Raw genomic sequence first — 19,906 nt, forward strand, 5'->3', positions numbered from 1 at the left:
CGGGCTCCGGGCCGCCCGTGGATGAGCACCATGAGGCTGCTGCTGCTCGCCCTGCTCTTCTCTTCCTCCTTCGCCCGCGCCGGCTGCGACCCCAAGATCGTCAACATCGGCGCGGTGCTGAGCACCAAGAAGCACGAGCAGATCTTCCGCGAGGCGGTGAACCAGGCCAACAAGCGGCACGGCACCTGGAAGCTCCAGCTCAACGCCACCTCGGTCACGCACAAGCCCAACGCCATCCAGATGGCCCTCTCCGTCTGCGAGGACCTCATCTCCAGCCAGGTACCCCGGGCCGGCGACTCCCCCCCGCCGCCACCGCCTCCGCCGCCTCCGGGCACCCCCCCGCCCCGTCCCCGGGGGGGGCCGAGCCGTCGCCCCCGCGGCCGCAGCGACCCCGGCCCCACCGCAACCCCCGGCCACCCGCCGGGGCTCGGGGCGGGCAGAACCGCAGCCAGAGGGGTCCTGCCCCGGGGCCCGGGGGCCGCTGCCCGCATTGCAGCCTTTATGTAAGCGCGGGCGGGCGGCACGATCCGTCACACGGGCACCCGCACCCCCCCCGGGGCACACACGGGCACCCGCACCCACTCCAGGGCACACACGGGCACCCGCACACAGCCCGGGGCACACACGGGCTCACACACGCACCCCGGGGCACACACCCAGAGCGGGTGTGCAGATGTGCCCACCCAACACCACGCGGGCAGACAGCAACATGCATGCAGACATACACAGCGCACAGACACACATCGCCATGGGCGCACACGGGCACACACATAGGCACATGCTGTGTGCACACATGGGCATCCACCGGCTGTGGGCGGGTGTGGGCACGGGGAGCGCCACACATGCACATACATTGGGCGCTCACGTGCCGCTGTGGGGATGCCCATGGGCTGCTCTGCATGTACACACACACACACACACACAACCCCCCCATGTGCACACATGCATCGCCGTGCAAACACAGGCACACACAGAACACTGCACATCTACACTCATACCAGTGTGCAAACACACCGGTGCACACACGCTCTCCCACATGCACACACGCGTCCGTGTGCACACACGAGCACACACTGCACCAGGTACACATACACGTACGCACTGCCACACAAACACACTCCCCTGTGTGCGCTACAAACACACACATACACCCTGGTTCGTGTACACGCACGCTCCCAGGTCACACACTTACATGACTGTGTGCCACAGCTGCACACGCAGCACCAGGGCCCCCCTGGCACCGCACCATGCGTGAAGCAGGCACGGAAGCACACCCACTGCCACACACGGCACACGCTGACAGATTGCAGACACACAGGCACAGCGGGCACACACCCGCACAGACACAGGGCCGTGGGCACGCACACACGCCTGCACACGCCAGCACAGCGCGTCCTTGCGCGGGTGACCCTCAGCACACGCAAGGGAGAGTCCGAATCTGCGGTGGTGGTGGGTGCAGCCTGGGCACCCCTGGGCAGCCTGTGGCCTCTCCTGCGTGTGCTCTGGGTGCTGAGCCTGGCTAACCAGCCCTGTTCCCCCCACTTGGGGCCATCAGGTGGGCAGACAGGCAGGTGCAAACCCACCCCCACCTCCAACACAACCATGCACAAGCAAACAGGGTGCACAGGCCCAGGCATATGCACAAACACGCACAAAAATTGTACGAGCGCCCGCACCACGGAGACTCACACACCCCCCCCACGCAGACATAAATGCATGTGTGCACCCAGGCACACACAAAGCCAGCGAGGGGGGGGAGCTGGAGGGGCCAGAGGTGCAGAGCGGAGCAGAGCTGACACGTTCGCAGCTCAGCTTCCCAGTGCGGAGATGGAGGATGGCTGGAGCCGTCCCTGGGGACGCTGGCAGGAACCGCAGCGCAGGCTGTCTTTTACACCCGCTGCCCGGCAGGGAGCAGGGAGAAGGCTCAGTCGGGTCCCTCGCTGAGCTGAGGCTCCATTTAAGCAATCCGGCTGATGGATGCCTGTGTCCATGCCACCTCTAAGCCTTGTCCCCATGGCAAACCCCACGGAGCCCCGGGGCCAGTGCAAGGTTGCAGGCACTGGCACGTCCCTGCGTGAGCGGTGGGATGTGGGGGTTGCAAAGCCAGGGTGCAGAGGGGGCTGCGGGTGCTGGGAGCGGCCACTCTGTCCCAACAAGTTGGGTTCTTCCAGCCCCACGGCCCCAGCGTTGGGCAGAGCCAACCTCGGTCCCCGCTCGCTGGCCCTGTGCCCGAGCAGGGGGCTGCGAGGCAGAGGAGGGGCTGGGAGCCCGCGCATGCAAAATGGCTCCTGCCGGTCAGCTGCTGTGCAGCACAGCGCAGCCCTCGCCCCCGCACAGCCCCAAGCCTCTCCCCCCGGGGCCTGATCCTGCCCCACGGCCCATGCCACAGCCCTGCTGGGGGCAGGTCCTCGCCCACCCCTGGTGTCACCAGGCACTCCCCTCCTCCTGCCTCCCCAGGTGACCTCCCCAACCCTTCCTCAGTAGTTCCTCCTTCTCCCGTACCAGGGTCTCCAATCCCTGCCCCAGCTCGCTCTGCGCCCTCAGCTTGCTCCCACCCAATGCCAGGCAGGACCTTCCCTTCTTCCCACCCCACCGAGTCTCCAGGTCTCCTTCCCCAGGCATGCCTCATCCTCTCGTCCCAACCAGCCATCCCTCCAGCCTGGGCGCAGAGCGCTTCCCGGGGCTCGGGCAGATGCTCGGAGGAGGAGGAAGTGTCATTTCCTCCCAGACATCAAAGTCCTTGCACTGATTCACCCTAGCTGGAGACCTGTCACCAGCTGGGGATGTTCCTTGTGCTGTGAAAGGGCATTAGTGTAACAAAGGATCCCCCAGGGATTACCCAGCGCCTTCCTCTCCTGTTTGACACAAAATAGCATCCTGCTGGAGACCAAAATCCCAGTCCTGTAATAGCAGCAGGATCTTGCTGAGATCCTCCTGCCCCATTTCGGTGTAACCCAGACCCCCCCCTGCCCCATCGCCCCATTGTGCAGAGGGCAGATCCCCCACCGCTCCCCCTGGTTTCCTCATTTCCCTGCGCGCTCGGGGCCAGATGGCTGATCTGCTCCGTGGCTCTGCGCTCCTTCTCCTGCTCCGAGTCCCAGCTGACCACTTTGTTTGTAATAGTCCTCGGAGGGGAATTACAACCGAGTATTAAATGTGTGGTTAAAGAAATCGCATTACACAGTGTGACTGTAAGGGAGATGTTTCCCTTTAATCTGTAATCCATGAAAGTTATTAGTTTAGCGAGCGGAGCGGCTGCGCACGGCGTTTCCATTAAGATGTAACCCTGAGCAGACCCATCACCTCCCTGCGGGCTGCAGCCCGAGCCGCGGCCACAGCCCCCCGCGCTCCCCGGCGCAGTCCTTGCTGTGCTGCTCCCCGTTATTTGAATGCCGTTATCGTGTTACCGTGGGGCTGTTTAACGCTGCAGAAAAGAAAAGGAAAGAAAAAAAAAAAAGCAATAAAAAAATCGCACTCGATGGCCGATGTACTCCTGTGAAATAATGTTTGTGTCGTGTATCCTGTCCTGCAGGTCTATGCAATATTAGTTAGCCACCCTCCTGCTCCCAACGATCACCTAACACCAACACCCGTATCATACACAGCTGGCTTCTACAGGATCCCTGTCATTGGTCTGACAACACGCATGTCTATATATTCTGATAAGGTAACTGATGCATGTTTCTAGTCTAGTACCTCATACGTGTGCTGTAAATCGAGAGTGCCCGTCAGGAGGGTTAATGATGTCTACACTGCCCTGCCTATCTATGTGTCTGTCTGTCCATCCGCCCCCTCCAGTTAAACCTGCAGCTCCCTCTCTCCCTCTCTCTCTCTCTCTCTCTCTCCCTCCCGCATTCCCCGGGACATGATTTTTTCGCAGCTGCCGGTGCTGACCTACATAGTGCTGGATGATTTCTGCAGCGCTGCTCTGCCAGGCTGCTGGGCTCACCGCTCTTCAGCCACGGCAGATGCAGGAACTAGCTCCTGCCCCGCTCACCAGAGACAGCCGGGGGGGTCCTGGGCGCTCCCGGGGTGCGGGGGGACCTGCGGAGGGGCGGGAGGAGCCGAGTGGAGCCTTTACATCGGGCAGGAGCTCTCTGGGGCTTAAAGGTTGTTTGGTTGCGTTCACTTCCCTGGGTTTATGTGATATTGGTAGGGGAGAGAAGAGAATTGACTAACAAGTTACCCCGAGGCTTTCAATGACGTTCAGTCTGGCCAGCACTCAAGAACGGGGTTCAAATTCCGGTGTCTCAAACCGCTGTCTGCTGTTGTCCCTGCGGGAACACGGGGGCGCTCAGGGGGGATGAGGTCCTGCTGTGTGCGGGCGCTGGGGGCAATGCCCCGGCCTGGCCCGTGAGATGCTGCCACGGCCAGCGCTTCCGCTGGCCCTCGGCTCACAGACCCTCTTGCAAAGACACTTTGTGATGAGTTAAAAGCAAAAGGAGGAGCTGAGCGGAGCCTGGCCCACCACACGCCATTGCAGCCTCGGCGGAGGTTTTTGCCCCGGCGCACGAGGTTAGCGGCTGAGATCAGGCCTGTTTTGAAGCACGAATCGGCCTGTGCTTGGAAAATGTGAATATTCACAAATGCAAATGTTCAGTGCAAAAAATAGTCACTCCGCCCACATGCCTAAGTGAAGTCAAATTTCAGGAGGGAGGAGCAGGGGCTGCCGGAGATGCAGCTCGCAGGAGCGCTTGGCCAGGGCAGCAGCAGGTCTTGGCATCTCCCACCAAGTAAAACCACGGTAGGACAACCAGCAAGGCAGGACCACGGCAGCGACAGCACCAGGGGCTGGCGGGGGCTGGGAACCCGCACGCCCTGGTAGGGTCCCGCCAGGCACTGGTAGAAGGAAAGGGATGGCGACAGAACTGGCAGACCGAGGGAGAGGGCAGGCAGCCGGTAGGAAATGTGTGGGGAAATTTGGTTCGTGCTGCCTCAGGGAAGAGATAGGTCTGATCGGAAACGTCACCAAGAGGGACCTTGTCACACTGCACGCGACAGCAGGGAGAGGGGACCCTGCACACTCTCGGCCCAGCTTCATCTCAGCAGAGCCATGCTCGCCGAAGCAAATTGGCCGCTTTTCCCACAGCACGACCTTGTGCTGAATTTGCGTGCTCACCCCGAGGGGATGCAGCTTCCCTGGCAGACTGTGCTTCAGCCGTATTTATTTTTTTCCCTATTTAAAACACGTTTTCTGCAAAAGCGGCTCATAAAACCCACCTGCCTCACTTCAGAGCCGGAGGAGCGACCCACTGCGGCAGTGGTGACCCACGGCGGTGGCAGGGAGATGCTCCCCCCCTGGATATTTGGGGGTCTGGGGCAGGTGCAGGGCTGTGGGGCACACTCTCCTGGCAGAGACTCCTCGGGGATGCCACGCTGTGTGTCTCGCCCCTCCGAGCACTCCTGCCTGCTCCCTCGCTCAACCTCCATCCCACCAAGGCAGCCGGGGGCTTGAGGACTCTGAAATCTCTGCAGAGAGGGGAGCTGCAGGCAGGAGACACGGCGAAGGCAGGGATGGGGTGGGGAGAGGAGCAAGGACGTTGAATAGTGGACTGGCAGGAGCTGGAGGGGGCAGCAAAGGTGGGGTGGAACGGAGGACAGCAGAGCAAAGGGGTGCGAAGGGATGGGACGGGACGGGGATGGGAGAGGACGGTGCAAGGCTCAGCACGCAGCAGGACGGGCTGGCTGGTGCAACACAGGGACACTCAGCTGGTTCCCTATTTGGTTTCCACTGATCGGCTTGCTGGGTTTTTTTGATCTTTTTTTTTTTTTTTTTAATTCAGGAAATTATATCTTTCAGCTTAGTTTCTATGGAAACAGGCTTGTAAGATCGCTTTGTGTGTGCGTGCCCCTGATTGGTTTTGAAGGCGTCAGCCAATTTTAGCTAAATTTCACAGGGGGTTGAAGTCTGAGAGTTAATTATGGTCCTCCCAAGGCTAAGCTGCCAGGGAGAGGAAAGGCGTGGGCTTTTGGTTTGCCCAGTACCCTTTGATGCTCTCGGGGCATCTCCAGTTGAGCACAGCACTCCACGAGCTGTAGCCAGTCTTTCAACAAAGATACGCGAGGGAAGCAAGCTTTATTGCTCCCACTATTCAAAGAACTAATTGTTCTAGAAACGGCATGGCAGTTATCAAGCTGAGCGCTCTGGCTTGGCAGCCTTTGTTTGGCCTCCTTGTATGTACAGCTTATGAAATGGTTACCTGTTTCTTCAGCAAGGTCTTCACGTCATTCGGCATAGTCCTGCCTGTGCCGTGAGGGGGTCTCCGAAATCCCGGTCACCTCCATGGGAGGTGAGCGGGGAATTGCGGGAGGAGAGAGGGGGGTTCTCACGGTAAAGGCAGCAGAGCGGTACCCATGGCCATGGTGTCCATCGCTATGGAGAGCTCTTCACAGACTGCTCATGGACCAAGCATTGCAAAAATCACACTCTGACCTTCTCATGCTGAGCCCCCTGAATGGACAGGCTGGAAGCTTTAGTGCTTCTGTTCCCCATGTGCCATTGGGGGTATTTATATCTCCTTTGCATCCCAGCCAAAAAGATGAGATGACATTGACGTCTTGACAGTATGAGAAATATGAAACGACACTGAGAGCGTGAGAGCAAAACTCGCGGGGAAATGATCTGGTGCCGTTCATCACCACCATGTGGGACTGCACCTACGTGGCGGGGACGAAGGGACGTGCTGGGTGCCCCGAGGTGCTGAGCCCCACACTATCCCCCTGTCAGCGAGGCAGCGCAGTGGAGGATCAAGGGTGGCTTCACTGAGACCTGCCCTGCTGCTGAAAGAGATGGAAAATGGAGTTTAGTCATTCTGCGCTTGGAGAGCCGTTTCAACGTCCGGCACCCGGTCCTGGTAGTGGAAATGAGGTCTGTCTCTCTCTTTGTCTCTCTCTCCAACCTGGACCTGGGGATTGCTTTTCCCTCTGGTTCCTCATCTCAGTATAACTGCTCCATGCCCTCCAGGGGGCTAATGCTCACTGAGGGGGGTATTTTAATCTGTTACTGGTCTCACTGGCAACCGGTGCTCAGCAGAAACGGTGTTAGTGTGGGAAGCTGTGTTGAAAGTGGGGAGAAAAGTGATGCTCCTCAACCATGGCCAGGGTCAGGACTCCTTCACGGGCACCTGCGAGAAGTGACAGGAGAGGCTGGCTTAGAGACGTAGAGACGTAGAGACGTTTGCCCCAGGAATGGGCTTCACAGCCACCGCCGAGCAGCACAGCCATCAGCAGGGGGGGCCTGCAGAGCAGATGAGGGGCTCTGCGCGCTGAAGCCTGTGCTGATGGCAGTGATGGAGCCCACTCATCCCAGCAGATAAGAGCTCTTCACAGGCTCTCAGGATTCAAGCTGCAAGGACAGAGCAGCCCCATCGCTCTGCTGGGCTGCTGCGGCGGTGCTGGGCCATTCCCCAGAGGTCAACAAGTCATAGAACCGTAGAATCAGAATGGTTAGAGTTGGAAGGGAACTTAAATATCATCTAGTGCCACCCCCTGCCCTGGGCAGGGACACCTCCCACCAGACCATGTTACTCCAAGCCCCGTCCACCCTGGCCTTGAACCCCTCCAGGGATGGGGCAGCCACAGCTTCTCTGGGCAACCTGGGCCAGGGGCTCACCGCCCTCACAGCCAAGAATTTCTTCCTGATATCTCATCTAAATCTCCCCTCTTCCAGTTTGAAGCCATTACCCCTCATCCCATGGCTCTCCTCCCTGATCCAGAGTCCCTCCCCAGCTTTCCTGGAGCCCTCTTAGGTACTGGAAGGGACTCTGAGGTCTCCCCAGAGCCTTCTCTTCTCCAGGTTGTCCTTTCCTCCATGCACTGCAGGGAAAGGCAGACGATGCATTTGTGCCTGAGCTCCCCATGTGTCTGCCCCCACTGAAATCCCTCCCAGCCACACGTCTGAGCTATTGCAGAGTTCTCTCAGCTCCCTCCCACGGCTGCAGCTATCCCGCGGGGCGGTGGGCAGGCTGCTGTCTGGTGGGGCTCAGCGAGACGTGGGCAGGCTGAACAGAGCAGGGCGCAGAGCAGCTCAGGCTCCTTCCGCAGAGACACAGGCCAAGGCTTCTTTTTCCTACCCCGCTGATGATTTTTGCTAAATTATCAGGAACTTTATTTATTGGGATCTCTGTCGATCTCCTTGAAACTGCTGAGACAGTTTATTTTGGGGGCGCGTTGCTAAAAGGAGGACTGACCACATGATTTCCATAGGTAATGAAACAAAAGCACGTTGTTTCCTCAAGCCTGTAGGAAAAATTACTCTACCAGCCATGGACCATGAGCTGTGATGAGCCCTTAGGCAAACAGAGATAAAGAAAGCAATCTTTTCTCTCGTGGACCTGTACGTGGTCCCTGCCTGGTGGCCCCACATGCCTGCACACTCCCTATATGCGGTGTACATCCCCTGTGCACACAAACTCCATCCATAGGCACCCACACGGGCGCCCTCCCCCAGGCCTGGCGTGGCCACATGCAGACCCTGTGCGCAGCTGTTCGCACAACCAAACACGTTCCCTGCATGGGTGCCTGCACACACATGCTGTCTGCACGTACGCGCTCACGTTTATGTATACATAGAGCCCTTGGTTGCACACATGCTTGCACACATACTCAAACATCTACTTAAACTCAGCTCCTTTTCACATCTACTCACGCCAACAAAGTCAGTACCACTAATAATTGGCAGTTCCTAAGGGTCCTGACCCAGCACTTGTCCCCAAACCTCGTAACCACACGCACTCCCAGTGCCTTTGGCCTCCAGCCCTATGGTTTTTCTGCTGAGCTGAATCCACTGCGAAGCCTGGATTCCATCCCAACCTGCGTTCCCTTACTTTATGCAGAAACAGAATTAAGCGCAGAAGCACGGGGTTGAGCGCTCAGGTCTCGGTGCCATTAGGAAGATATCGCAGGAGGCTGCTGCTCGGTTCGGGGCTGCCATCAGCCCTTCCCAGACTCACATCCCAGCCCTCCCGGCAGGCGGCAGGCGCGCTCGGAGGAGAGCAAACCACGTGAATCCCACAAAACGTCTTACAAGGCCAACCGTTGATGTGTAATTAGCAGCAGTTTTGCCCTGCGCCTGATGTGAGGGGAGCGGGTTATGGCCCACGGCAGCTCAGAATTACAGCACCCGTGGCAGTAGTTCAGGGACAGTGGGATGGGCACTGCAGCTGAAATGAGGGATGGTTGTCTCACAGAGGCTTGTGTTAAAAAAATCAGGTCTTTATAATAGTTATTTGCCTAAAAAAGGGGCTCACTATGATGCAGAAATCATACTTTGCAGTACAGCTCCGTGTGCCCATGGCCATGGCCAGGAAAACTCTATGCTGGGTTCAGAGGGATTTGCCAGAGACCTGTCACTGCGTATGCTGTGGTGCGGGGTTCTCAAATCACACAACACCTGGTTCCCGACTGCCTCTGCACAGCACAAGTTGGACTTGTCAACCTTTGGGGGACTCTACTTTCATGTTCCTGCCAATCTTCGGGCCCTGCAGAGGAGCTCCGGAGTCCCAGGGGCTTCAAAAGCTGAGTCCCGAATGGGAGAGCTCATCCTGAAATCTAGACTCAGCATTTGCGATTGGTTGTTCTCCATTATCCAATTTAAAAACTGCAATTCTGTAATCCCAGAGCTGAGATACCATCGTAGCAAGTCCATGACCCTTTTTATCCCAACCCCTGAGTCAAGTTGCTCCCCAACAACTGCAGTGAAATTTGTTCATCTGAACCTAGTGATATGTGTTTACGTTTAAGAAAGAAGTTTAAGATCATTTAAATGATCAGTTTATACAGCATTTTGCATTTCCATTCTAGTTGGGAAACTAGAAAATAATTTGATACAATATATTGAAATTACAAGGATGTTTTCCTTTCAAAAAGGGACTGAAAGAATTTTAAGTTAGATTTTGGATTTTTTTTTAGCCTGTATTTTTCTGATTTTTTTTTTTTTTTTTTGCTATTAGCTATTCTGTTCTTTTTCTCATTTCTCTTCTGATTTTTTTCCTCCCAATTCCATTTTGCATTTCTGCGGATGTCCTAAAAGTAATTAAAAATGCTGAGAGATTAAAATTAAAAATGCTCAGACCCATCTTGTGTGCCCCCAGCCCGAGCTGTGGAGCTGGACCGGGAAATACCTGGGCATCCCTGCTGGCCCCACAGAGAGCTTGAACGCCGTGGTGGTGTGGGGACCATAGCTGTCCTTCCATTGTTTGTCCCTGTGGGGTTTCTCCCCCATCCCGTTTTTTAGTACTGGGCTTGTGGGGTGAGCTGCGTTTCTCCTGCTCTTCGTGCAATTGGAAATGTTTGTATCAGTCGTAGAAAACTGCAGCTCTGAGACGCTTGCTATGGCTCTCCTGGTTCATTTCCTCCTTCCATTAAACATCCGCTGTTCTTCCCAGTCTTCCATAATTTTGGTGCTTTGGTATTTTCGCTGCTCCCTCCGTCATTTCTGTGTTCTGGGCGGGGGCAGCAGGACAGACGCCGCTCTCCCGCCCCAGAGAGCCCTGACCGTGACGGGGGTTTCGCGCTATTTTCTGTAGGTTGCCTGGTTCGGTCTGACTTTGTCACCGTGTTGAGTGTGAGGAAAAGGCATGGTCTGGTCTGCCTGTTTGTCCTGCATGGGTGACGCCTTTTCCCTTCCAGCGTGAATTATTTTCACCCAGTCAGGACATTTTTGGCCCGTGCTGGGTCCAGTCTCTGGATGAGCAGGTCTGGACAAGCCCTGTTTGGTCCAGAGGACCGTCTCAGCCTTAAAAAAATAAATATTACGGTTCTTTCCTTTTTGTCCTCTCCTGTTCAGACATCTGCCTCCCTGCAGCACGTAGCCGGCTTGTCAAGGAGCGTCCATGCTGAGCATAAGCACTTTCATTTTCTAATATTTGACTCTAGGGCCTTTTGGAAAAACTGCATTTTTTGAATCCTCTCTGTCAGCTACAGCTTTTGGTCCAATTGCTCCCCAAAGAGTGCTGTACTTAATTAGTCTGGCTCAATCATCCAACCATAATGATGTCTTTAACCTAATCAGATAGGTTAGCTGGGGCATGAGTCCAGAGCTGCTGCCTCCTGCGTGCTGCCGCAGAACAGCCTGACCTAGAAACAGCCAAACGGCATATTATAAAACTGCTTTTCTGAACTTCTCTCATGACAAATAACTAATATATACCTGCGGGTACCTGCAGCTGCTCCTTGTCGCTCTCTGAAGGGAATTCGTTTTCTTTTTGATGTCCATTACTCAGTAATATTTTCAAAAAGTCAAGAGGAATGGCTATATTTGCACTGAATGTTGCTGACAGTTTGATGCTGGATTGGCTTTTCTTCCCTGCGCGTTTACAGACCACAAAGCAAAAACCCCCCTCTGCCGTGTGCTGGGTCAGCCGCAGAGGGGCACAGAGTCATGGCCGGGTTTTGCTTCTCAGCCAGAAGGCAGGAGCGCAGGTCCCAGCGGCTAGCTCAAGGTGTGCAACCCACAGGTCTACCAAAAAATGCTGCTCTGCCTCTTTGGCCTTGCGATCCCAGCCCCATCCCCGCAAACCTGCGCCCACAACCCAACCAGTCTGTGTTGAGCTCTTGTTCTTCCTTGCAGAGCATCCACCTGTCCTTTTTGCGCACGGTCCCACCCTACTCTCACCAGGCCAACGTCTGGTTTGAGATGATGAGAGTCTTCAACTGGAATCACGTCATTCTGATAGTCAGTGACGACCATGAAGGTCGTGCTGCTCAAAAGAAGCTGGAGACCCTCTTGGAGGAGAAAGAGTCCAAGGTCAGTTCCTGAACATTGTCTTGTAGCTTTGTTTAAGCAACAACAACAAAACTAGAAGTCTCGGGCTGTTGTATGTATGTAGATTTCTGTATGTAAAACACCTTTTCTTTCCATTGTAACATGGCTAACATGCTTAAAGCATCAACAGTGTCTGACTAGTACCTGACAGAACTTTGTACTTTATTCATTTCACTTGCTTTGCCATGGTCAAAATCTCCTACATGTAAATCGACCACAAAATGAAGGGAAGGATAACCTGGAGCTCTGCAAATGCCTCGCCCAAGATTCCCACCTAAGGAGAGGACCAGTCGCTCAGCTTAGGGAAGCACCTGCCCCATTACAGCCACCCAGGGACCAGGCAGCCCCAGCAGCACCAAACAAACCCCGAAAAGCAGCTTCTGAATTGGCTAACCGGAGCTCGCCCTAGTGGCTTAGGAGGGGCAAGGGCAGCCGGCGCATTGATGCACGGAGGCGTAAATGCACCCTCTCTGTAAAGGTGTCAGCTCTGCGGCTGCAGGCTGACGGCCCGTTCCCATCTCCATTGAAGCACATGCCAAACGCTGCTTTCCTGACACCCCATGCTGTTACGAGAGGGCGGTTGCAGCCGGCGGGAGCAGCGTTATCGAGGAGGTGCACTGAGCCTGCACTCAGGGCCCCGCAGGGGAGCAGGGGGGGAGGCAGGGGAGGTCCCCGAGCCTGCTAGAAATTCAGGAGGACTGCCATAGACCTGCTGCTGTTGAGTAAAAGGACCAAGCATTCAAGCCAAGCAGGGAAGGAGAACATGGGGAGCCATTCGGCTGCAGTGCTTCAAGGGCAGGTGCCTGTCTGGAAGGCAAGGAACCACGTCCTGCCCTACGGGGTGAAGTCCCAGCACATCCTCTTGCCCAGGGCAGGGTGAGGTCGCCTTTTGGTGGGCAGAGTCCAAGCCCATCTCCAAGTCTCCAGCAGCTTCAGGGCAGGGACCCATTCCTGGCGGTTCCCTCCTGGGTCACGGGCAGGGACCTCAACCTGCTCTTCTCCAGCCCCCCCAGCAACCGCTGGACATTTTGCAGTTGGCTCTTGAGGAGATGTGGCTGTAGATAATAATTGTTTTTGGAGTCAGTGGCTGAGCTGAGAGCCCAGCGAGAGCAGCCTTCCACTGCTCTTCGTCACCTCTTGTCAAACCACTGGAGGAAGAGCTGGTGCAGGGGTGCAGAGTGGCACAAGCCACAGTGAGCAACAAGCTTTTGTTTTTGGCAGTGGTTTCCAAGAAGTTTCATCCTGGGCCATCATGAGACACTAGTGTGCCACCAACCATGGTGGGATCCTCCTGCCTCCAAAGACAGCTTCCCACTGGGTGACAGCGGGCCAGTATTTCTCTTCAAAGCCTCTTCCCAGCATGGTGTTCCTCACCCAGGGAGAGCTGTGAAAAGGTTGTTCCCACTGTCGGTCTCTCATCCGTTTCCTTGAATCTTTTGATTTCCACTTTCTGTTTTTCTGCAGCTCCCGTGCATCCCCTTTTGCTGCTCCCTCTCATGCCTCCACTCCTTGCTCGCTCGGTGCAATGGTCTCAGGCACAGGGCATATTTCTTCTTCTGCCTGCCCATCCTACAGGAAAGCCTTTGAGATCTGGGGCTTGAAAGATGCCGGAGGCAGTGTCTGTCCTCAGACCTGCCCCACATTTTCCCTGCATCTACAACATGTCTTGGTGCCTCCTGGCAGCCACTGGGCTACTGCAAATGCCCTGGCCATCCTCCAGACTAGGGCATGTGCTCTGTGAGGGTAGGTCACCTTGTCTTCCCATTGTGATGTGCCACAGCATCTTGTTTCTTTGTCCTTGAGGAGCTTGCTCTGGTCAAACTGCCTGGTCTGACTAGTCTGGAAGGTAGATAACCCCCATCAGGGCTTTCCCCCCTTCCTCAATCTCTTCTGCTAATTGCTCTTCTAATCACTGTTGTACTGACTCTCTTCATGCTGTGAGGTGGTACCCTGGACCCCTCCCCAACGTCCTCAAGGCCAGCCTGGGCCATGGGGAGGGAGCAGACAGGAGACCTGCACTTGACCTCTTCAAGGCTTGGATCACAGAGCCCAGTGACCTGGGGCTGGGGCAGAGGCTCACCTGCCCACCTGAGCTCTTGGATCTGAGCATGGCTGTGCTGCCTGCCCCTGGAGTCTGTGTCAGCACTGGGTGTCACTCAGACACCACTGCGCGGATTTGCCTGTCAAGCAGGTGTTGGGAGCCCAACACTTGAGCCAGGCTGGCCAGCCCTGGCACACCCCACATGCTAGCCTTGTCTTAGGTCTGTCTGCACTAACTCTCAGCTTGGAGCTACTGCTTCATCCCAGTACAACTCTGGTCATTCATCTGGGCTGGGCCACCATTGCACCAATGCTACTCGGGTCCAGGGGGAAATGCCAGACGCTGTGAAAATCAGAGTTTGTCCAAGTCAAGGGTGGCAGGCTCCTGGTGTGCTGACTCCCTCTGGGACAGTGGTGTTCATGAAACATATTTTTTGAGTGAATGCTGAAGAACATGGTGGAAAGTGAATTTTGAATTTGTAGGTCTCTGCGTGGGCTGAGGAGCAGGGAAGTGCTGCAGAACTACACAGAAAAAGCGGAAAGAGAGGAGACATTGCTGGTCTAAGTCTGGCAGTAGAGATGGGGACAGGGGGAGACAGAGGTGATCAGGTGCCCATCAGGCCCAGCTTTGCTGCATCCAAGACTCTGCTTCACCTTGACCCAAGATTCTGCTTCACCTTGACCAAGGATTCTGCTTCACCTTGACCCAAGACTCTGCTTCACCCTGACCCAAGACTCTGCTTCACCTTGCTGACCAGCTTGGGTCGAGGCAACGGCACATCCCGGGCACATGGGGTGATTTGTGGCTGGAGGCTGCAAGACGGATGACTGAGTTTCCAGCTAAATTGATGGAGCCTGAGGAAAAGTGGCCAGTGTCTCTTCATTGGAGAGTATTCCTGATGTCCTGCTGCTGCGGCTCTGCTCTCCTCTGAGGCAGTTGTTACTCCAGGTCTCACTGTGATCTGAGCAGAATCAAAGAAGCCATTGCAGAAATGCTCACCGTGGACACCGTTGGAAGTGAAGGCAGACCTGGGCTCTGAGCAGATTTTGCCTCCTCAGATACTTTTCCTTGCAAAGACCCAACTTCTTTGAACAATGAAAAACCTGTCAGGCTGTGTCCAAGTAGAAGAAAGGAAAGATCACACAGCTGCACGGAAAGGAGCCCTTGGAAAAATCACAGAATCACAGAATGGTAGGGGTTGGAAGGGACCTTCAGAGATCATCTAGTCCAACCCCCTGCCAAAGCAGGTTCACCTAGAGCAGGCTGGACAGCAACGCATCCAGGTGGGGTTTGAATATCTCCAGAGAAGGAGACTCTACAGCCTCTCTGGGCAGCCTGTTCCAAAGTCTGTCCTGCCAAAGACTGGTCTGAGTGCTCAGGAAGAGGCAAGTTTGGAAAGCAAGATGCAGATATAAAACTTGTCTGCTGAACGAACAACCTGGCTGGGAACATGAGCCCTGGCATTACGGGGGCACAAAGGGTCAGGTTCTTGGCAGGGATCAGTTGCCATTGCCATAAGATGCTGTGAAATGGAGATCAGAATAGAGCCATGTCCCGTACCCCATACACACAGATCAGGGATGCCCAGTTGGGGTGGGATGGGGCCAAGAAGACCAGGTCAGACTATGTCCCACCAAAACCTGCCAAGCACGGTCCTGCAGGCACTGTCAGGTTGACGTTATTGGCATGACCACAGGGGCCGGTCACGGGAAGGTCCACGGGGCTCTGTGCACGCTGCTGCGGGGTCCAGGCTTCTGAGGGCAGAGGCCATCAGCCCTCAGCACACTGCCTGGAGGAGAGAAAACCTCCAGAAGTAGGTTTCATGCCCCTGGCTCCTTTGGAGCCGAGCAGCAGAAGTGGCTCAGGCAGGAGACGAGGTGGGGACAGGCTCTTTGCTCCGGTTACCCGCAGGGTCAGTGCGTGCTGAGCCCTGGGCTGGGTGTGACGCTCCAGCCAGCAGCGTGGAAACCACCAGCCAGTGAACCCCACTAGCCATGTGTAGGGCCAGGTTTCGGGCATTGTGGTCTCCGGCAGCTGCACCTCCCAGGGCCACCCGTGTGCCACAGAGCCACGAATTGCCCTCGGACCTCCCCAGGCACCAGGTAAAGGCTGCAATGTCATCCCATGATCACCATTGCTTCATATCGCCACGCTTTGAACCAACACGGGACGTAGCGAGATTTTTCTTTCTCTTTTGGATGGCAACAGAGCTCCAAAAAGCTGCTCCCTCCTTGCAGGAGGTGAGAAGTTCAGCTGAGACACCTTACTTGCTGTGAATGCTCGTAGGGTGAACAGGATTGTAATGATAATAGTGACGGTAGTAATGCTAATACTATTAACTGTTACCGTTTGCGTTTATCCAGCTCTTTCCGTACACAACATTTTGTCCTTTACTTCCACAGTAATTCCATGGAAAGCCCACCACTTAGGCCCTTAGAGATGCGTAGATTGTTTCAGAGTGTAAGCTAAAAAGTTTCTTGCTGAAGAGTTCCCCAGTCCCACAAGGGAAAGGCAACTGCATCGCACCAGCTGTGACACTCAGGCTTGCTCTAACCAATACGGCTTTGCACCCTGACGCTCCCGTGAGAGCTGAGGCACTCTCTCCTGATAGTGGTTTTTGCGAGCTCCAGCGTTATAGAGACCCTTTAGCAAACAGTGGAGGAGGAGGTGGATGTTGGATTGCTTTACTACACGTCATTTTCAACTGTTTATAATATTCTTCTGTGTCTACATATTTTCTCTGTGCACATTATTCATCAGAGTAAAAAAAGGAACTATGAAAACCTCGACCAACTTTCCTATGACAACAAGCGAGGACCCAAGGTATATATGCATGGAAATGCACGCCGCCCACCAACCTAACTAGCAAATGAAAAATAGCCACAGCCACCAGAAAAATAAAAAAGAAAAAAAAAAAAAGAGAAAGAGAAAAAAAGAAAAGAAAAGAAAGAGAAAAAAAAAAGATCCATGACTATGTTTCTTGGTAGCACGTTTTTATGTTGAGATAGTTTGGTTTGGACTTGAGAATGGAAACCTAGCCAGCTGACCCTGGAAGGATTTCTTTTTGAAACATGCATGTGAACCAGTAATTAACTTGCAAGTTTTTTATTTTTTTTGAAAAGTTGAACCAACCCCCTTTTCCCCCAAAGGAAACGGTTCCTTGGTGTAAGTTGCGCACTTTTACTCCCAAAGGTTAACCCTGTGCAATATGTTTTTTTTTTTTCATTTCCCATGTTTTTGAAAAACAACACTCGTTTGAGTTTTCAATTGCATTTCAAAGCCTTTTTCTCTTTCCTGTACAATGCACGCCTCTTTTTGGGTCTTGATTGACTTCAGTTTGCATGCACAGTGCAAAAAAAAAAAAAAAAAAAAAAAAAAACCAAAAACCAAAAAGCCAAAACTTTAAAAGAGAAAGGAAGGAAGGAAAGAAAGAAAAGAAAGAAAAGAAAAGAAAAAAGAAAAAAGTAGCTATAACCAACCTTATTTGGCAGAGTTTTGTGCAGTTTAATGAATTCTCTTGACCCTTTTCTAGATAGCATGGCTCTCACAAGCCGTCCTGGGGCTCCCGCACTAACCAGCTTTGCTCACACTAATCACAGGCTGAGAAAGTGCTTCAGTTTGACCCCGGAACCAAAAATGTGACGTCGCTGCTGCTGGAGGCAAAGGAGCTGGAGGCTCGTGTCATCATCCTTTCTGCCAGGTAAGGTAGAGCCGTCCCTTCCCCTCCCTGCTCTGATTTCCTCGCTCTCCCCTTTTCAATGCCGCCCAGCACTGGAGCCAGTGCGGATTCGGGGCACGTCGTCCTTTCAAAACCCACACGAAGCCCCATGTCGCAGGCCGGCGGTGGATGCTGTGCTGTGCGCGCTGCTGGCCGGGGAGCTTGCGATCATGAGCCTGGTTGAGATGTCTGTCTGTCCTGCCAAGTGTTAGCAGCTGCAGAAGCAGCAGTAGATACTGATGTGTCCTGATCCACCTGTGAAGGAGAGGAGTCTTATTGCTATAGATGGTGAGCAATAAGGAGTGGGCCAGACTTGCAGGTTCTCAGCAGTGCTGGGTGCTGTGGGACAAAGTGAAGCTGTGAGAAAGGCTCCCGTTGTATCAAGGAATTGGCCATTGCCCAAGAGAACCAGTTATCAGAGGAGGACTCCCTGGGGATGTGTTTTCCTTGGCACTGTCACTCCCTTGGGATCTGACACAGGAGAAAAGGGGCCATCCGGCACCTGGAGCCACATTGCCGTTCCCTTCTTCTCGTTGCAGTGAGGATGATGCGGCCACGGTGTACAGATCAGCAGCCATGCTCAATATGACGGGCTCCGGCTACGTGTGGCTGGTGGGGGAACGGGAGATATCGGGCAATGCCCTGCGTTACGCCCCTGATGGTAGGCACCCGCCGGAGGCGCCCGTCCCGCTGTTGGCCGGGCTCGGAGGAGCCTGCTCGGAGCTGGGATGAGCATCACCTGCCCTCCCAGGGACTCCTTGGGCTGGGGGAACGCGATGCCGTGGTGGTCCCGAGTGAGTGGAGGGTCCCACATGTTGCTCTCCACCCTCTTTGCCCGCGCAGGGAGGCAGCACCCAGGCTGCCATGCCCAAATCCAGCTCGCCGTCACCTGGGGGAAAGGCTTGGCCAAGAGGATGGGGACAGAGCACGGGATGTCAGCAGTCGGCATAGCTGTCCCCAGTCCCCATCCAGCAGGGAGGATGGTGCCAGCCCAGCGCTGCTGCAGATGCTTGCCCTGCCTGCCCCTGCCTGAAGCCCAGACAACTCCCCAGCTGCATCTGAGGGGTCCTCAGCCCCATAACCATGTCCTTGCTGGCCCCCGAGCCCTGCGTGTGGGAATAAGGCCAGAGCAACCGGTGCGCCCCGCTGACCTGCCTCCTCCCCTCTGCTCCTGGCAGGAGTGATCGGTTTGCAGCTCATCAACGGGAAGAACGAGTCAGCCCACATCAGCGACGCTGTTGCGGTGGTGGCCCAGGCCGTGCACGACTTGTTTGAGAAGGAGAATATCACAGACCCGCCGCGGGGCTGCGTGGGCAACACCAACATCTGGAAGACGGGACCCCTTTTCAAGAGGTATTTGGGGAAGGGTCCTGCTGGAGGGAGCAGAGGACCTGCTGGGGGAGCTGGAAAAGGTGGGAGCATGTGGAAAAGGGCAGCATGGTAGCTTTGTTCAGAGTACCGTCAGTAAAGCTTTGGGGCATGTGGCACAGGACTGCTTGGACTCTCCTGCATGATTCAGATGTGAGGGCTACATCTCTCCTAGAAACCTAACGAAGACACAGACTCAGGCACTGGCCCCCAGTTTGTCCAGGCTGTTTAGGCATCATCCCGGTGCTTGGCACCAGTTCAGTCCATGCCAACCCATGTTCTCCTGGGCAATGCTTGGGCAGCTGGGATCAGTGTGGGCAGGGAACGACTCTAGGAGGAAGAGATGTGGGGGCCATGGAGGGATGATCTCCTCTGGTCTGGGTCTTACTTCTGTGGGTGGAAGAGTGAAGAAAAGGGATTTTTTTGCCAAATCAGGGTAGGAGGATGCTTCTGTCAAATCCGAGCTCAGTGTTGCGGACACATTTCTTGCTGAATGTTTCAGGGCTGCGGCACGGATGAGCTGGACTCGGGGCAAGAGATCTCCATGCATGGGACAGGCTGCTCTCTGCTGTGGCAAATACCGTGCTGTGGTTTTGGGTGGTGGGGGTCTCAGCAGATCAGAGCGTGCATGTGTTGGATCTCACTGCCGTGGGCAGCGTGATGGGCAGATGCTGCATGCATTGCCCACAGCCCAGACTTTGTGCCTGCGTGGGGTGTTGTGCTGCATCGCTGCAGGTGCTGGAGCCACAAGGGACGCTTCTGGATTTCAGTAAAGCAGCAATTCCCTTTGCTGCACAGCTCCCCGTGCGGGAGAGCTGCTCTCTGCAGCCTGCAACCTGGCACCGGGGTGTTGCTTTCAGCAGTGGGACCCTGTGCCAGGGGTTGCTCTCTGCAGAAGTGAGCGTGGTGTTTGTGGGATGCCCTTTCTGTAGATCTGGGTTCTGTCGAGCATGAGACCTGCAAAGCCTGAAGCTTGTTTTAGAAAGATTTCCCGCATTCTCTGCAGTGACTGTTT

General features: G+C 55.1%; 1 protein-coding gene across 5 annotated transcripts in view; it reads left to right on the forward strand.

The window, feature by feature from the left end:
* GRIN1 (glutamate ionotropic receptor NMDA type subunit 1) overlaps positions 1-19,906 on the forward strand; it is a 38,211-nt gene continuing 18,305 nt past the window's right edge. For 2 of the 5 annotated variants that reach the window (XM_054220611.1, XM_054220615.1), the window contains exons 1-7: positions 22-279; positions 3,533-3,667; positions 11,570-11,746; positions 16,566-16,628; positions 17,405-17,505; positions 18,063-18,184; positions 18,702-18,876. In XM_054220611.1, the coding sequence (XP_054076586.1) occupies positions 22-279; positions 3,533-3,667; positions 11,570-11,746; positions 16,566-16,628; positions 17,405-17,505; positions 18,063-18,184; positions 18,702-18,876 (1,031 nt within the window). Of the gene's footprint in view, positions 280-3,532; positions 3,668-11,569; positions 11,747-16,565; positions 16,629-17,404; positions 17,506-18,062; positions 18,185-18,701; positions 18,877-19,906 lie in introns of all 5 variants that reach the window. The other 3 variants (XM_054220614.1, XM_054220616.1, XM_054220617.1) reach the window with 2 other exon arrangements.

Source organism: Rissa tridactyla, chromosome 14 (assembly GCF_028500815.1).
Source record: "Rissa tridactyla isolate bRisTri1 chromosome 14, bRisTri1.patW.cur.20221130, whole genome shotgun sequence".
NCBI classification, from domain to species: Eukaryota; Metazoa; Chordata; class Aves; order Charadriiformes; family Laridae; genus Rissa; species Rissa tridactyla.